The sequence below is a fragment of the Larus michahellis genome, chromosome 8, assembly GCF_964199755.1.
Source record: "Larus michahellis chromosome 8, bLarMic1.1, whole genome shotgun sequence".
In the NCBI taxonomy this organism is placed as follows: Eukaryota; Metazoa; Chordata; class Aves; order Charadriiformes; family Laridae; genus Larus; species Larus michahellis.
In genome coordinates, this window is record NC_133903.1 from 5,833,011 (window position 1) to 5,846,635 (window position 13,625).

At 56.3% G+C, this 13,625-nt stretch overlaps 1 protein-coding gene across 2 annotated transcripts in view; it reads left to right on the forward strand.

The window, feature by feature from the left end:
• Nucleotides 1-13,625, forward strand: part of SLC5A10 (solute carrier family 5 member 10) — a 39,828-nt gene that overhangs the window by 83 nt on the left and 26,120 nt on the right. For both annotated transcript variants that reach the window (XM_074599228.1, XM_074599229.1), the window contains exons 2-7: nucleotides 772-876; nucleotides 1,477-1,536; nucleotides 1,726-1,830; nucleotides 7,981-8,086; nucleotides 9,693-9,773; nucleotides 13,404-13,609. In XM_074599228.1, coding sequence (XP_074455329.1) covers nucleotides 772-876; nucleotides 1,477-1,536; nucleotides 1,726-1,830; nucleotides 7,981-8,086; nucleotides 9,693-9,773; nucleotides 13,404-13,609 — 663 coding nt within the window. The remainder of the gene's footprint in view (nucleotides 1-771; nucleotides 877-1,476; nucleotides 1,537-1,725; nucleotides 1,831-7,980; nucleotides 8,087-9,692; nucleotides 9,774-13,403; nucleotides 13,610-13,625) is intronic.

The following is a 13,625-nucleotide window of genomic DNA, read 5'->3' on the forward strand; positions in this document are numbered from 1 at the left end:
GGCACCACTGTTCCTCCCACCAAATTCCCTCTCCTGCGCCCCTGCTTTCTCCACCGCCTGCCCACGCTTTCCCCCACCCTGTAGACCTCCTCCTACCAGGATTTGTGTCCTTGGACCCGTTTCCTTTCTCATTGCATGAAGGGTGCTGGAGCCCACCTGGCCTGTTGAGCCTCCTCATAGGCTGCTCTGAACTTAGAGAGGGGCTCTTAGAGTCAGACATCTATCTCCACCATCCCTGTGTGCTCCTTATGGTTCCAACAAGACATGGGTGTCCCATCTTTCTTTTCTCCCTCCTCTTATTGCAGTATGATCTTGACAAACGGGTTGTAGGTCCTTCCCATGGACACAGGGCCACCTCCAGGCAGGGTGCGTGGCCACCGTGGCAAATGCAGCAACCTGTGACCACCTGTCATCCTCCTGAAGACAAGAAAGTCCATCCAGAACCCACCAGGGATGCCCAGATGAGCTGAATGCGCGGGAGCGCTGGTTGCTGGGGTTCACAATTGGAGCCTGTTAAGGGTTTTTCTTGCAAAATATGTAAATGTCCCACATCACACATGGTTTATCTTTGGCCACACTTTGCTTTTAGAATGTTGGGGAGGTCTGTGCTCTGCTGCTCCTGTTCAGATGTTATTTTTGCTGCCCCTTCTCCCTGAGTTATCCCTCGGGGCTGGGGAAGCACCGAAGCTGGTCCAGCTGGCACGACTGCTGTGCCGAGCTGCGGGGAGCCGGTGCCCGGGCACCCACAGCACCTCCTCTGCTCCTCCGCAGATCGGTGCCTCTCTCTTCGCCAGCAGCGAAGGCTCAGGGCTCTTCATCGGGCTGGCCGGGACTGGTGCTGCTGGGGGAATCGCTGTCACCGGCTTCGAGTGGAACGTAAGAAATGTGTCGCGTTACTAAGAAAAATTGAGTTTCTCAAGCCACATGGCAGCAGATGGCCCATTTCACAGCAGCTTCACGCAATGTCTCGAAAGGCTTGGGAGGAGTTGTGCAGGGGGTAATTAACGCAACCCTGCTAAGTCAGCTTCTCCGGCTCACATCTAGTGCACATACAGTGGGTTTGGAGTCAACGCGGGTCCATGTGCTCAGGGAGAAGTACGTTTCAGTGCAGAGTTTCCTAGTCCAGCCGAATAGGTCACCCATTCCCTGCTTCCCCACCCGTCGCTTCCAAAGTCCTTGGGTTCTGCAGCAAAAATACAGCATTTGGCTTGCTTGGTGCTCAAGGAGTTAGTGGGAAATGTCTGGACAGGAGCTGAGGGGAGTGGGCTCCTGCTGGTGGGGATGCTAGAGGGTCTCCACCATGACCTCATGCACCTGTGCCTGCTGTCTGAAGCCATTTGGGGATGTAAATGTGCAGTTGAGTGTGAGCCAGAGCCAGGTCAGGAGCGGTGGATGGGGTCTAGCATTGCAATTGATGTTGAGCTGCAGCAGGATCAGCGGTTTTTCCGTCTGTGCCATGTTCCTCCTTCCCAACAGGCGACTTACGCTCTTCTGGCACTGGCCTGGGTGTTTGTGCCGGTCTACATCTCATCTGGGGTACGTAGAGCCTGCTGCGAGGAACGTGGCCCCAGCCAGGTCCCCTGCTCCCTGGAGAGCTGTCACCGCCGTCCTTTGAGACTCCCAAGCCCTGCTCTGGGAATACAACTGTCCCCTTGTCTTTCCTGGGACCATCCCCGGAGGAGGGGGCCTGGACAGGGCAGTGATCGCTCTCTTTTGCTCCGGCAGATTGTCACGATGCCCGAGTATCTCCAGCGAAGGTTTGGAGGGGAGAGGATCCGGATGTACCTCTCTGGCCTGTCGCTCCTGCTCTCCATTTTCACCAAAATCTCTGTGAGTAGCTCCCCCTCAACTCTGTGACAGATCCACGGCTGATTTCCAGCAAGTGAAAGGTTATTTTGGGGCTCAAACCTCGCGTAGCCAAGTTGGGGGAGAGCAGCTGCTGCAGAATGCGCCGGGGGGAGCAGGACAGGAGGTGGGAATTCATGGGGAGATGCCACTTGCAACACCCCCTGCATTTGTAGGTAGATCCAGCAGCGATGTTCGTGTCTGGGTGGCCCTGATGGATGTGTGGATCGCTGTCAGGATTCCCGAATTCATGGAGCACTTGCCTTGTAGCAGAGGTTGGGGATGAAACGTGCGTGGGGGCTGGGTTGCATCGGCCGGGTTTTTCCTCCGCGCTCCAGCAGTGATGCTTTCCAGCACTCCCCGAGGGACCCGGCAGAGCCGGGGACTGAATTGGGAATGCATTCCTTGCTTTAGGGCACAGGGGTTTGCTGAGGAAAAGAAGCCTTCCTGCACCTATAAGGTGCCCAAGCCTGTACAGAAAGTCCCTGATTTTTCAGGGACTTTTCCACAGGGATGTTTTACTCCCATTTTGGCCTCATTCACAGTTCCCTGTGTGCAGCCCCAGCTCCCGCTGCCCGCTTGGTAACCGCAGGAAGAGTTTATCCGAGGTAAAACAGCTAAAGAGCCTGTGACACCAGGCGAGCAGGAGAAAGCCGGGCACAGACAGCCCTGGGGGGCTGGAGACAGCGAGACAGAGATCAAGAGCGAACAGCTCAGAAATTATCTGGAGCAGAAAACACACCGGAGGGAGCAATCCTGCACGGATCCGATGGAGCAGGCGGATCTGAGACGGGGTCTGCTGAGGCTTCTGCATTTTGCCGGCTAAAAGAAATGTGCTTTGGCATGTGGCTGGCTGCAAGAAGCGGCTGTTTGCGCGGCAGGAGGGCCGATGCCGGAGCGTTTCCCCACGGCGAGGCGCTCAGTGCCTGCCTCTGCGCTCGCCAGCTCCCTGCTTGGCAAACACCAGCTTGGCTGGAGGCACCATCGCTCCCTGCGCGGAGTTTCTGCCTCCTCCCCGGGGGCTTCGCAGCACCAGGCCCCGGGCTGAGCTGTGGGGGGATCCTCTGGGTCTCCCTCCGAGGGATGTGGAGGACGCAGCAGCTCACGAACAGCTCTTGTCCCGTACCTCCGTCAGCGCTTAATGTGGAGGGAGAGGCTGCCCCCGCCTTGGACGGACCCCAGCGCTGGGTGATGCGATGTCCCCAGCTCCAGGAGACCCCGTCTCCTTCCCGTGAGCTGCTCTGTGACCTCGGCCAAGGCACTATGCTTCGGGTTTTCAAGGCAGGTTGCAGGAGATGGCATCCCTTCCCTCGTTCCTGCTGTCGCAGGGCGTTCAGCGTGGCAGAGGTGGTGCTGGTGACTCTGTCGCTGCAGCTGCCACCTGTATTTCCCCCGCGCAAAACCATGTCCTGTCGTGCTGGAAGGCATTCTTCCCGTAAAACTGATATTCTTTATACTCTTACCATTTATGGCATTGAAAATCCTATGGCATTTCTCCTGAAATCAGCCTGGTGGCTCCCGGAGCACCAGTTCAGTTTGCAAGATTGGGCAGTGACGCTTTGATGTCCCCTAATTGTCCTCACGTCCAGTAAACTGTTGTCCCACTCCAGCGTGCTGCTCAGGAGACAACTCTCTCTCCTGGTCCCGACGAAGACCTGGGAGGAGCTCGAGGGAGATGCTGGAGCATCTGTGTCTGTGGTGCTGGTTCCTGGGATCTGCGTGAATCCCTGCTGGGGTTGAAAAGGAGAGGTTGGAAGCTGGGATAGGATTTCTGGTGGGGTAGTTTGTTCTTGCTGGTTGGAATTTGAAGAACGAAATCACCAGTAGTTTGAGGGCTGGTTGGTTTTGAATCTCTTTCCAGACTACCACAGACGTCCCCTCTTCTCTTACAAAACAGTGCCCTACCATGCCATGGGGATGTGCTTGGTCCCTTTGGTTTCCAGTCTCTCCATGGCTTTGCCCAGAAGGGATGGATGTCCTACAAGTTCATTCTTAGCTCGGGAGACCTTGCCTAACACCAGACGAACCTGTAGATGACCTCTGCGAAGTGCCTGCACCGATGGGAATCTCCGCGGTTCTCCTGGCCCTTCTCAGCACGTCCTTGTGTTTGGAGCTTGGTGGACACTCCCAAATACTTCTTCCTGTGCCTTTTCTCAGCCACTGCTATAGTTTCTTTGGTCTGCTCAGCTTTCTCTGATCTCTGAGTCATGCAGGATGCAACACAAGAGGCATCAGCCTAATAAGGGGATTATCTTGGCATCTGGCTCCATTCATGGTAAATCTCACAAACAATGGTTGTTTCCAGCAGTGGGTTGGGATGAATGTCTGTGGACATGCGGGGCGTTGCCAAACTGGCCCGATGTCCTGTCCCTGGTGGTGTCCACAGCCAGGGGCGTGGGAGGAGGGTGCGAAACTCAGGGCAATTAGGCAGCTCTGTCGCCTGGCGGGGGTTTCCTTTGGTCCTCACTGGGGGCTGCCTCAAAGCCTGGTATTTGCTGGTCTTTTCCTGCCTCCTCTCCCTGCAGACGTTGGATTTGTGCATGAATCTCCACTCCAGGTTCTCCTGAGTGAGACACGGCGTCACTGCTGCTCCCTTGGTTCTTCTTTCGGGGCAGGGGGGATGACAGTCCTTCTTTGCCTGGAATTTACCCTTTGGTGAACCCCAACCCTCCATGTTTCATGGCAGGGTGCAGCAGGGCAGCCCAAAGTCCTGCTGAGAGATGGTGTCCCCCACGTCTAGGATCACGTGGGGAGTTGCACAGGTGTCCTAGCCTTGGCGAAGAGCCCCTGGAGACTCCTCTGTACCCTGGGTAACTTGTTCTGCTGAGGCTTTGGCTTCGCCAATTGTTAAATCCAAGTTGTTTCTAAAGCCAGCTTTCATTGGGAAGGCATTAACCATGTTGGGTAAGAACGAGTTTCCAAGTGAGGTCACTGGTGGAGGCAGGGATCTCACTGGATTACGAGGCCTGACTTCAAAGGCTTGTCCTCTCCTTTTACAGTTGAAAGGACTTGTTTTATGAATAGGTCATGCCTGGTTTTAATTAGCTTGTTTTTGTATTCGGGATGTCTTATTAATGACCCAGTCACATGTGCTTTTATTTTTTCCCACCCTAGCAGAATTACCAGGAAGGGAGGTGGAGATACCTCTGCTTCCTCATAGCAAAGGTTTAGGCTCATTTGCAGACGACTGCAAAAACGATTAAGCATTGAGAAAGCCAGGAGAAGCAGTTATGAAACACCTTGTCCAGGTCTGAGTCTTTGCAGCTGGGTTCTGGAGAAGGGTTGCTGGAGAAGCAGGCAGTCACGGGGGTAGACGACTTTCTGGCAGGTGTTGATGTGACAAGGGACGGATCCCTCCAAGGGATGCTGGGAGCTCCAGAAGACACCAAGGATGCTTGGCTGGAACTGTGCTGGGGAGGCTCAAAATATTCTGGGTTCCCGCTTCAGGTTGTGTTGGGAGGAGATGGTTGAGGGCCTTGGTTTGGGGCTTTTCTGCCTTGTAGTTGAAGCTTGCAGTGCCTGAATGGCTTAGCTGTCTTCTTGTAGGGCAGCTTGGTGGTCTCACTGGTATCAGGCTGTGGTTGGATTGCATTTGTGGTGGAAAGGCATCAGAGGAGGCCACTAGTAGAGGCACATGGTTGCCTGTGAGTTGGTTCCTCTTCAGCGGGACATTCCAGGGTTGAATTGCCTCTCGGTGCTGGCAAGAGCAATCCCGGAGATATGGCCAAGCCCAAGTGCAGCTGAGGACACGTAGTACCTCCCTTGGGAATGCCAGGCATGACTGGTATAAAGCCTGGTCCAGATGTCATGGAAGAGTCCCTGAATTGGGATCCTCAAGATCATGGTGTAAGTGCTCTTCTGGTAGATTTGATTTGTGATTTAATCAACATGCCTAACGGTGTGGGCTCATCTGCTAGGGAACGGGCTTTCATGTTGTGCTGAAGCTGGATGTGTGCTCACCAACTGGATTTCATGGCTGATGGAGCCCTGGTAGGTGGCAAGTGCCTTGGTTTTTCCATTGTGAGATCCTGTGTAGTCCCTCTCCATCACATGATGACGGTCAGCGCTGGGAGGAGGAAGGGCAGAGCTGGGGGAAGGAGGTGCGATATGAGAAATAACACCAGTCCTCCATGTTACTAATCCCAAGCGACTGCTCCCGCATGACCAGGCAAGACAGCCCTGTTGTTTGGGGGATGGTTTCTGGGAGGTGTGTGAAGACAGATGTCAAATCAGAGCTCATGCCTTGGCTGTGGGAAGCCGTCACAGCTCCAGGCAAGGGTGTGGAGTCAGCTCGTCTTGCCTTTTCCTGCCCCTTCTGGCCTTGTTTCCTTCTCCAAATAAGGTTTTTGTGAAGATACCTCAGCTGAGCAGTGGGGATGGCTGGATCTCAGCTGTGGGTGGAGATGTGGTAGTGGTGGCATGGGCACTGCCTGCTGTGCCTGGTCCTTTCCTCTCACAGCATTGCTGCTTTGTTGGAGGAGGTGCCCCAGGCCCCTCTGAGTCTCTGCTTTAGGTCTCATTTTCACAATACCGTGACCAGACCTCCCTGTGTGGGAAATGGTGGCCACTTTTGGGGTGTCAATCATCTCGAGGGAGTCTGGCGGCTGACTGAGCTCCAGGCCTGCGCTGACTCCCCTGGGCAGAGGCACGCTCCTGGCGTCCCTGTGGGATGCGACACGGACACAGGAGATGCTGTGGCTTGTGCATGTGTGGATGGACAACATGTTGGATATGGAGTCGGTCTGTCCTTCCATGGCCAAGCAGAAACCCTGAGCCTCTCCCAGGGGCCTTGCAAGGGGGGCTGCAAAGGTCAGGGAATGCGTTGGAGGACGCGCTTGTGCTGGTCCGTGCTGGGGTGCAGGACCTCTGGGCTGCTGTTTGTTTGGGGCCAAAAGCAACTTCTGCCATTTGCCCATGCCTTGGCTTCCCCCCCTTTGCAAAACCAGGAGATGTTTTCCCAGAGATGTTCAACAAAGAAGTGGTTTGGTGTTGGGGCAAGGCTCAGGAATGGCAGTCCTGGCGGTCTTGTGCTCTGTGCTGGGGTTGCCCGTGTATGGTCCTCACCATGGAGTGGCTGTCAAGGTTGAAACACTGCTGTGGCCCCCAAGGATGAGGGCAGCACCCTGTCCTTCCCTACCAGCCACCCACCTGAGCACCACTAATAGGCTTGAGCGACGTGGCGCAGAATTGCCCCATCCATCACTAAAGGCATTGCAGGTACCAGCAAACACCTTGAAAAGTCCCTGCGCCTGCGAGGAGATCCCCTCCTGCCCTCAGCAGCGTTTTTAGGCTCGCTGCCGCCCTCCCGACCGGTCTGACGGCCCGGACTGTTGAGGTGCAGCTGGGGAGGAGGGAGCGGGTCCTTGGCAGCCTCCTTGCTGGCAGCGCGGGTGCCAGGAGGGCGAATCCTGCCAAGCAGAACATGAAATACCAGCTACAGCCACCCCTGTGCATCAGCCCTGTGGGGGCTGTTGGGGTGCAGAAACGTCAGAGGTGTGCTGGACTGGATGGAGGGGCAGCTTGGGAGGCCTCCAAGGAGCACCCAAGGGTGCCATTTTTTTGGGGGAGTGCAGCCCCCAACCCTCCAGGTTCATACCAGGTGCCCCATCTCCAGGACTCTGCAGACAGCATGGTGAGATGCCACCTGGAGAGCAGGGCATCACCATTGGCAGAGGGAACTGGAGGTACTCGGGGTGGCATGAAGGTAGCTCAGGTCAGGGTCTGATCCTGTGAAGGTCTGAGTATCTCTAGCTCCCTGCTTTGGTCTCAAAGGTGGTGGCAGCACTGATGCCCCAAGGCACCCCATCTCTGGCCCTTATGTCCTGTCCCACTGCCCGCATCTGACTGGGCCCGGTTGCAAATGACTGCTGGAGCTGCCTGCTCTGCTCTTTGGGGGCTGGGGGAAGGTGGCCTGTGACACCCATCCGCAGCAGTGACATTGCCACCTGCGTGGGACCCCGGGTTCCAGCGCTGGCTTTGGGAAGTGTCCTCCTGGCGTGTGCAGTGCAACGTCCTTGCTGTACCCACGGTGTTGACTATTTCCCTGCTGTCCTGCTCTTGCAACAGCCCTTGGGTGCTGCCTAGCCACCTGGATGTCACTTCTCCCAGCCCCTGTGTTTCTTCTTCCACGCACAGACGGACCTGTACTCGGGGGCCCTCTTCGTGCAAGTCTGCCTGGGCTGGGACCTTTACCTCTCCACCGTCCTGATGCTGGTGGTCACGGGGCTCTACACCATTGCGGGTAGGTTGCTCAGCCTCTTCCGGCCTCAACTTTTCTCCTTTGGTTGAACCACACCACTTTCACTCCTGCTTTTATTTTATTTTGATTTTCTTTTTTTTTTTTTTTCCTCCTGGAAGGTCATTAGGGATTTATACTAATGGGGTTCATATTCCCCGCCCTATCCAGCCAGTATCTGAGCATCCTTCTTGAGTGTCAGCTCAGGCAATGACTCAATGCATGACCTCTCCTTTGTCATTACGGCTTTTCATTTGTAATAACTCCTCCTCCGCCATGTAGTTAAGTGCTTTCTTGTGTGTGTACCTATTTGTAACAGCAATAATCAGGGCTTCTCCTATTACAGGACGATTACTATGGAATCTACAATCTGAGAGCCCTTTACCCGGCTCATTTCCCTACCACTTGCCCTGCCCGCAACGCGACTTGCTGCCCTCCCTCTGCAAAGCTTTCGGGAATATTTCTTGCCCACGCTTCCCCGGCGTGGGACCAGCTATTTTTGTGCAGGGTGAATCCATACAGTTCTTTTGTGATACGGAGGTGATGAGGGTTCGGAGCTGGAGTTGGAAATTATGGGTTCCTAGCTCTCGGACCACAGGACCATGTATCTGCGCCAATAATAACCCTTTCGGTTATTATTTTGGCTGGGACGTTCCCTCCCCTGCTAGTGACGGTGGAGACACCCGGCACTAAATTCTCCCTCACTATCTCGTCCCAGCCATCAGAACGGGAAACAGCTTAAGTCCGTACGAAACACGGTGGATTTTGCAAGAGTTTGGTTTTAAGCAAATCCCATCTCGGGGTTTTTTTCCTGCCCACAAGGCTTGTTGTGAAGTAAGGCATTTCGGCGTGAGCTCAGGCAGAGGGTGTGACCGCTGCGTCACCCTCATCCTGAGAACATCCCTCCGTATCCCAGGGAGGGTGCAGCCCTGAATTCCCAAGATGTGAGTCAGTGACTGGGGTTGAAACTGGTTCAATTTCTGACCCATTTTTCTCTGGCTCCTCTACTTTTTTTAATGCTTTTGTTCATCTGCTGAGTAATTGCTCTCTGGCTAGGGAAGGAGGTCCTGGGTTGGCAGCAGGTCTGGAGGGAGAGCTTGGGATGGAAAGGGAGAAATGCTGCTGGCTGGCCAAGGGGGATCTCGCTGGAAAAACAAAACTGTAGGGTTGGGAGGAGAGCTGAGGGGTGTACGAAGGGGGAGGGACTGGCTTGGTGTTAGGGAGAGGTGGGATGAATGATGAGATCAATGTCCTAAATGTGTCTGCTTGCTGGAGCATCCAAAGAGCTGGGGCTGGCTGGTGTCCTCCTGACTGCATGGGGACGCGGGGCCACATCTCCCTGGTCCCACCATCCCTCAGCTCCCTTTCCCTGCCCCGGGTGGGATCACAGCCCCCGTGGCTATCGGCTGCTTCCCCCACCCCATCTGCAGGGGACCCACCGAGGAGCTGCTCCCCCTTCACGCTCCCACTGCACCCCATCACAGCGGTGTCGGCAGGACAAGGCTGGTGACAGGCACGTCCCCGTGAGCACGGGCAGCTTTATTGGGACTTCACAACCAAACCCGAAGCCGGTGGCACTCCCGACACTGTGCTGTGCTCTGCTCTTGTGCAGGGGGGCTGGCGGCTGTCATCTACACTGATGCGCTGCAGACACTCATCATGGTCCTCGGAGCCATCATGCTGGCGGTGAAAGGTGAGAGCTGGGGCAGCACGGTTTCCCCTTCCATGGGGACATTCTCTCCCCACTTGGGTGGTCTCGGAAATAAATAAAAAGACTCAGTTTGAGCAATCCGGCGGCCAAGATGCCCAGCAGGTCTGTGGTTCCCCTGTGTCCCCTCTGCCACTGTTCTTCCCCTACGTGCCATTCCTCTGGGTGAAGATGCCATGAAGCATCCCCCTGGGTCCTCCATGTAGAACCGTCCCCAGCACTGGTGACATTCCTTTGGCGATTGGTGCTCCGCGTGTTTGCCTCTAGTCCATGCACTCAGAGAGACTGATCAAGGGTCTGGCAGCGAAGCAGCATTTCCAGTTTTGCTCTGGAAAACCTGCAGCGGCGTTGCAGTGGGGTCTTCAAACCGGATCCCACCGCACGGGGACGTGCGTGGCAGAAGGTGGTGCTGGGTTGAGGCGCCGCTGCAGGGCACTGCCTGGGGATGCAGAGCATGGTGCCGTGCCTTCCTCCTGGTTGGAGCATCACCAGCCCTTCCTGAACACTCAGCAGTGTTGTGTCTCCGTACATTTAGCCGCAGAGCACCCTTGTGAGGCTGGGAGCTTTCATCAGCCCTGCTCTGCCACCGGGGCTCTTGGCCCTGAGGAGTAGGAGGCAAAAAGTCAGGTCCCAGCTTCAAAGGCAGGCGTTTAACTACAGAGGATGATTTCCGGAGGCACTCCTGAGATGGTTTCCACCGTCTCCTGGAGAATTCTGCTTAGACGGGCGGGTAGGAAAGGCTTTGACCCAACGCTGCCCGGGAGCTCAGCTGTGGAGGTGGGAGCAGCTCCAGACCTGCAGCCAGCCCGGTCCCGCGGCTGCTCCCCTGTGCAAAAGCGGAGCTTGCTCCTGGGCGAGCCCTGTACGCAGCAAAGTGTATTTACAAAAAAAAACAAATGAAAGGACAGCTACTTCCCAGAGAAGTAACAATAATACCAAATACCCCAGCAGGAGCAAGGAGCTGCACCAGGCAGAGGAGCACGTTGTGTTGCCTCTCGGAGCAGATGGGAGCGGTGGCTGCAGCCTTTGTGTTAGATGAGGTGCTTGGACGTTGCTGATGGTTGTCTGAAGCTGTAGTTGGCCATGGGGCGCTCTCAGGCTTGTGTCTGGCGAGCTTGGCTGGGTGCAGCAGCGCAGAGCCAGACTGAGGAGGACAGGCAGGCAAAGCCTGGAAAATCCCCTCCAGCGACTGCAGAGCCCAGCTTTTTTTGGCTTTGCCAACCTGCAAATCCCGGCAGGGTGCGTGCAGGGAGGTGAGGGTGCTTGGGAGAGGGACTGATCCAGGGGAACCAAGAGACAAGCTGCTAGTCATACAGTTTTTTTCCATGGGTCGCAGGAGACCCGAGGACCTGGAGGCTGGTCTGGAGGCTGGGACGCCTTAAGGGTCCTTGGTTTTCTCCAGCTCTTGTCAAGCTCTAATAAAGGATACTCTCCATGGTTTATCTTGTTCGTATCTTCAGACCGTGGCAGCTGCAGCAGTGATGCTAACGCCCATCTGTGAAGCTGCGGCTGCTCTGGGTCCGCTCTGCCCAGACTGTTGCCTCCCTGCTGCTGCTGAAGGGATGGAAAAGCGTATTGCTTGGCTCCGAGGTCGCATCTCCCGAGGGAGAGCAGGAGGGGTGTGCAAATCCTCCCCGGGATGCTGGGCAGAGCAGCCTCCAGTTGGACAACAAGCGGGTGCAGGCCGAGGGGTTGTAGACAGATCGATTAATAGAGGGCTTGGTGGCTGTTTCAGTGGGTGGCGGTGCCGGCGGTGGCTCTGCTCTGCTCCGGCATCACGGGTAAGGAAGACTGTGCCATCCTGCACCCCATTCAATGTTCACAGCGGGGTTATTAGTCCCGGCGGAGCCCACGGGCTGCAGCCCAGCGTCTGCAGGCTGAGCTCCCCCTGCCCCGAGGTTTTTGCCCTGCTCTTCCGTCCCAGCAAGAGTAGGTGTCACGACTTGCCGGCGAACACCTTTGGGAAGGGAGCAGCCCCGCACCCCCGGGCGCGAATCTCTGCTTTCAGCCTCTGCCTCTGGAGAGCCTTTGTTGGTGCTCAACGCCCATGCAAAGCTTGGGAGTAGCCGGTGCCTGGATAAACCAAGCGCTGGAGGGGGGCCAGGGATGCTTGCAAAAGAGCGGGAGGAGTTTACAAGTGCTGACGCCCCGTGAAAGACGGGGGGCTGGTTTGCAAAGCTGGGGCGGGGGGCCACGGTGGATGATGCCCCTTTGCAAAGTCCCCAAAAGTCTCAGGTCAGAGGGATGCCCTGGGATGGGGACAGGGCTGCGGGTCATTACTGGAAATGACGGGGCTGCAGGGAGAGGGCTGTCCTCAGGCAGGAGGGGATGACGGAGCAGGGGGGGTGTCTTGGAAACTGGGATTTGCTCAGTCTGGCTCTTGATGGCAATCCCAGCGTCCAGCACTCGATGCCTGAGGGATTTGCTCTCGGTCTAAAGACGGCAGCGCTCATGGGCACGGTCCGGCAGGAGGGTGATTTCTCAGGAGCACGTTCCCACCCCACGCTGCTGCGTTGGAGGGGGCTGAGCTGAGGGTCCGACCGCAGCCCATGGGTGGGGGTGGAAGAGATGCCAGGGTGTGAGACCCGGACCGGACTGAGTGGGGGGGAATCCACCAAGGGATGCTCATGGGACTTGCTTTGAGTCTGCCCCTCATGAGCCCAATGGGGGCCCCACAGCCTCCTCTCCTGAGCACCAGCAGCTGCTGTGGGCATGGAGGTGCCAACACACTCCCTGCTTATCTCCTCCATAGCTGCTGCTTGGGTGGCCGTGACGTGTGGGGGGAGTGGGGCAGGTGCCTCCCATCCCTCCCTCCTCCGAAAAGCGATGCCTCTGGCTCCAAAATTCTCCTGCTGGAGGTACCAGGGGAGCTGCAAGGAGCGTTCAGCCTGTGCATGCCCCCCAGGAGCGGGGCGGCGGTGGGGGGCCAGGGCAGAGCCCGGGGCTGGTGGCTGCGGCGCGGGCGGGAGGAGAGCCAAGGCGGCTGCCAAGGGCTCGGAGGCTCGCTTGCTAGGGCTTGTTCATGGCACGTACTCCTCAGCAGGGCTCAGGCTGAGGAGTCCATTTCCTAGGAAAAATACAGCAGGGAGGGTTTTGTTTTGGTGTTTTTTGTTTTTTTCTCCCACTGGTTGCTGAAGTTTTGGGGATGGAAGTGGTGGGGGGGGAGGGTGCTGGGGAAACGCTCAGAGGGGTAGAAAACATTTGGCTGGAGATTTTTGCCAAGGCACCTTGAACTGTAGTATACCAAGTCAAAGGCTAGCTAATCTTGCATTTTAATAGTCCTAGGTGAGTTTCCCTTGCTCTGGGACCGGGGAGCTTTAACAAACAGGTTGCTTTTACAGTACGAGATTAAAAGAGGTGGGTCCCTTGAGGAGCCTTTATCCCGGCACACGGGTCACCCTCCAAAGGGAGGGTAGGACCATAATGGGACCTGCTGTGCAAAACGTTAAAAGAAGAGTCTCTTAAATAACTAGAAGAAAACACGAACACGAATAAGCCCTCCCTCTCTGGGCAGCACTTCTGGGTTAACAAGTTGGTGAGCATTTTGCCAGCTGAACTCAGAAGCAACCGGGTTTTGCTCGACTCTAACCAGCCTCCCCCAACGATGCTTTCTAGCTTTTAACGAGATCGGAGGTTACCCCAACCTGGAAGAGGCCTATTTAAAAGCTGTGCCGTCCAAGATTGTTCCCAACACTACCTGCCACCTGCCCAGAGCGGATGCAATGCACCTTTTCCGACACCCAGTCTCTGGAGATCTGCCGTGGACCGGGATGACTTTCGGGCTGTCTATCATGGCCACGTGGTACTGGTGCACCGACCAGGTAAATGTAAACAAGA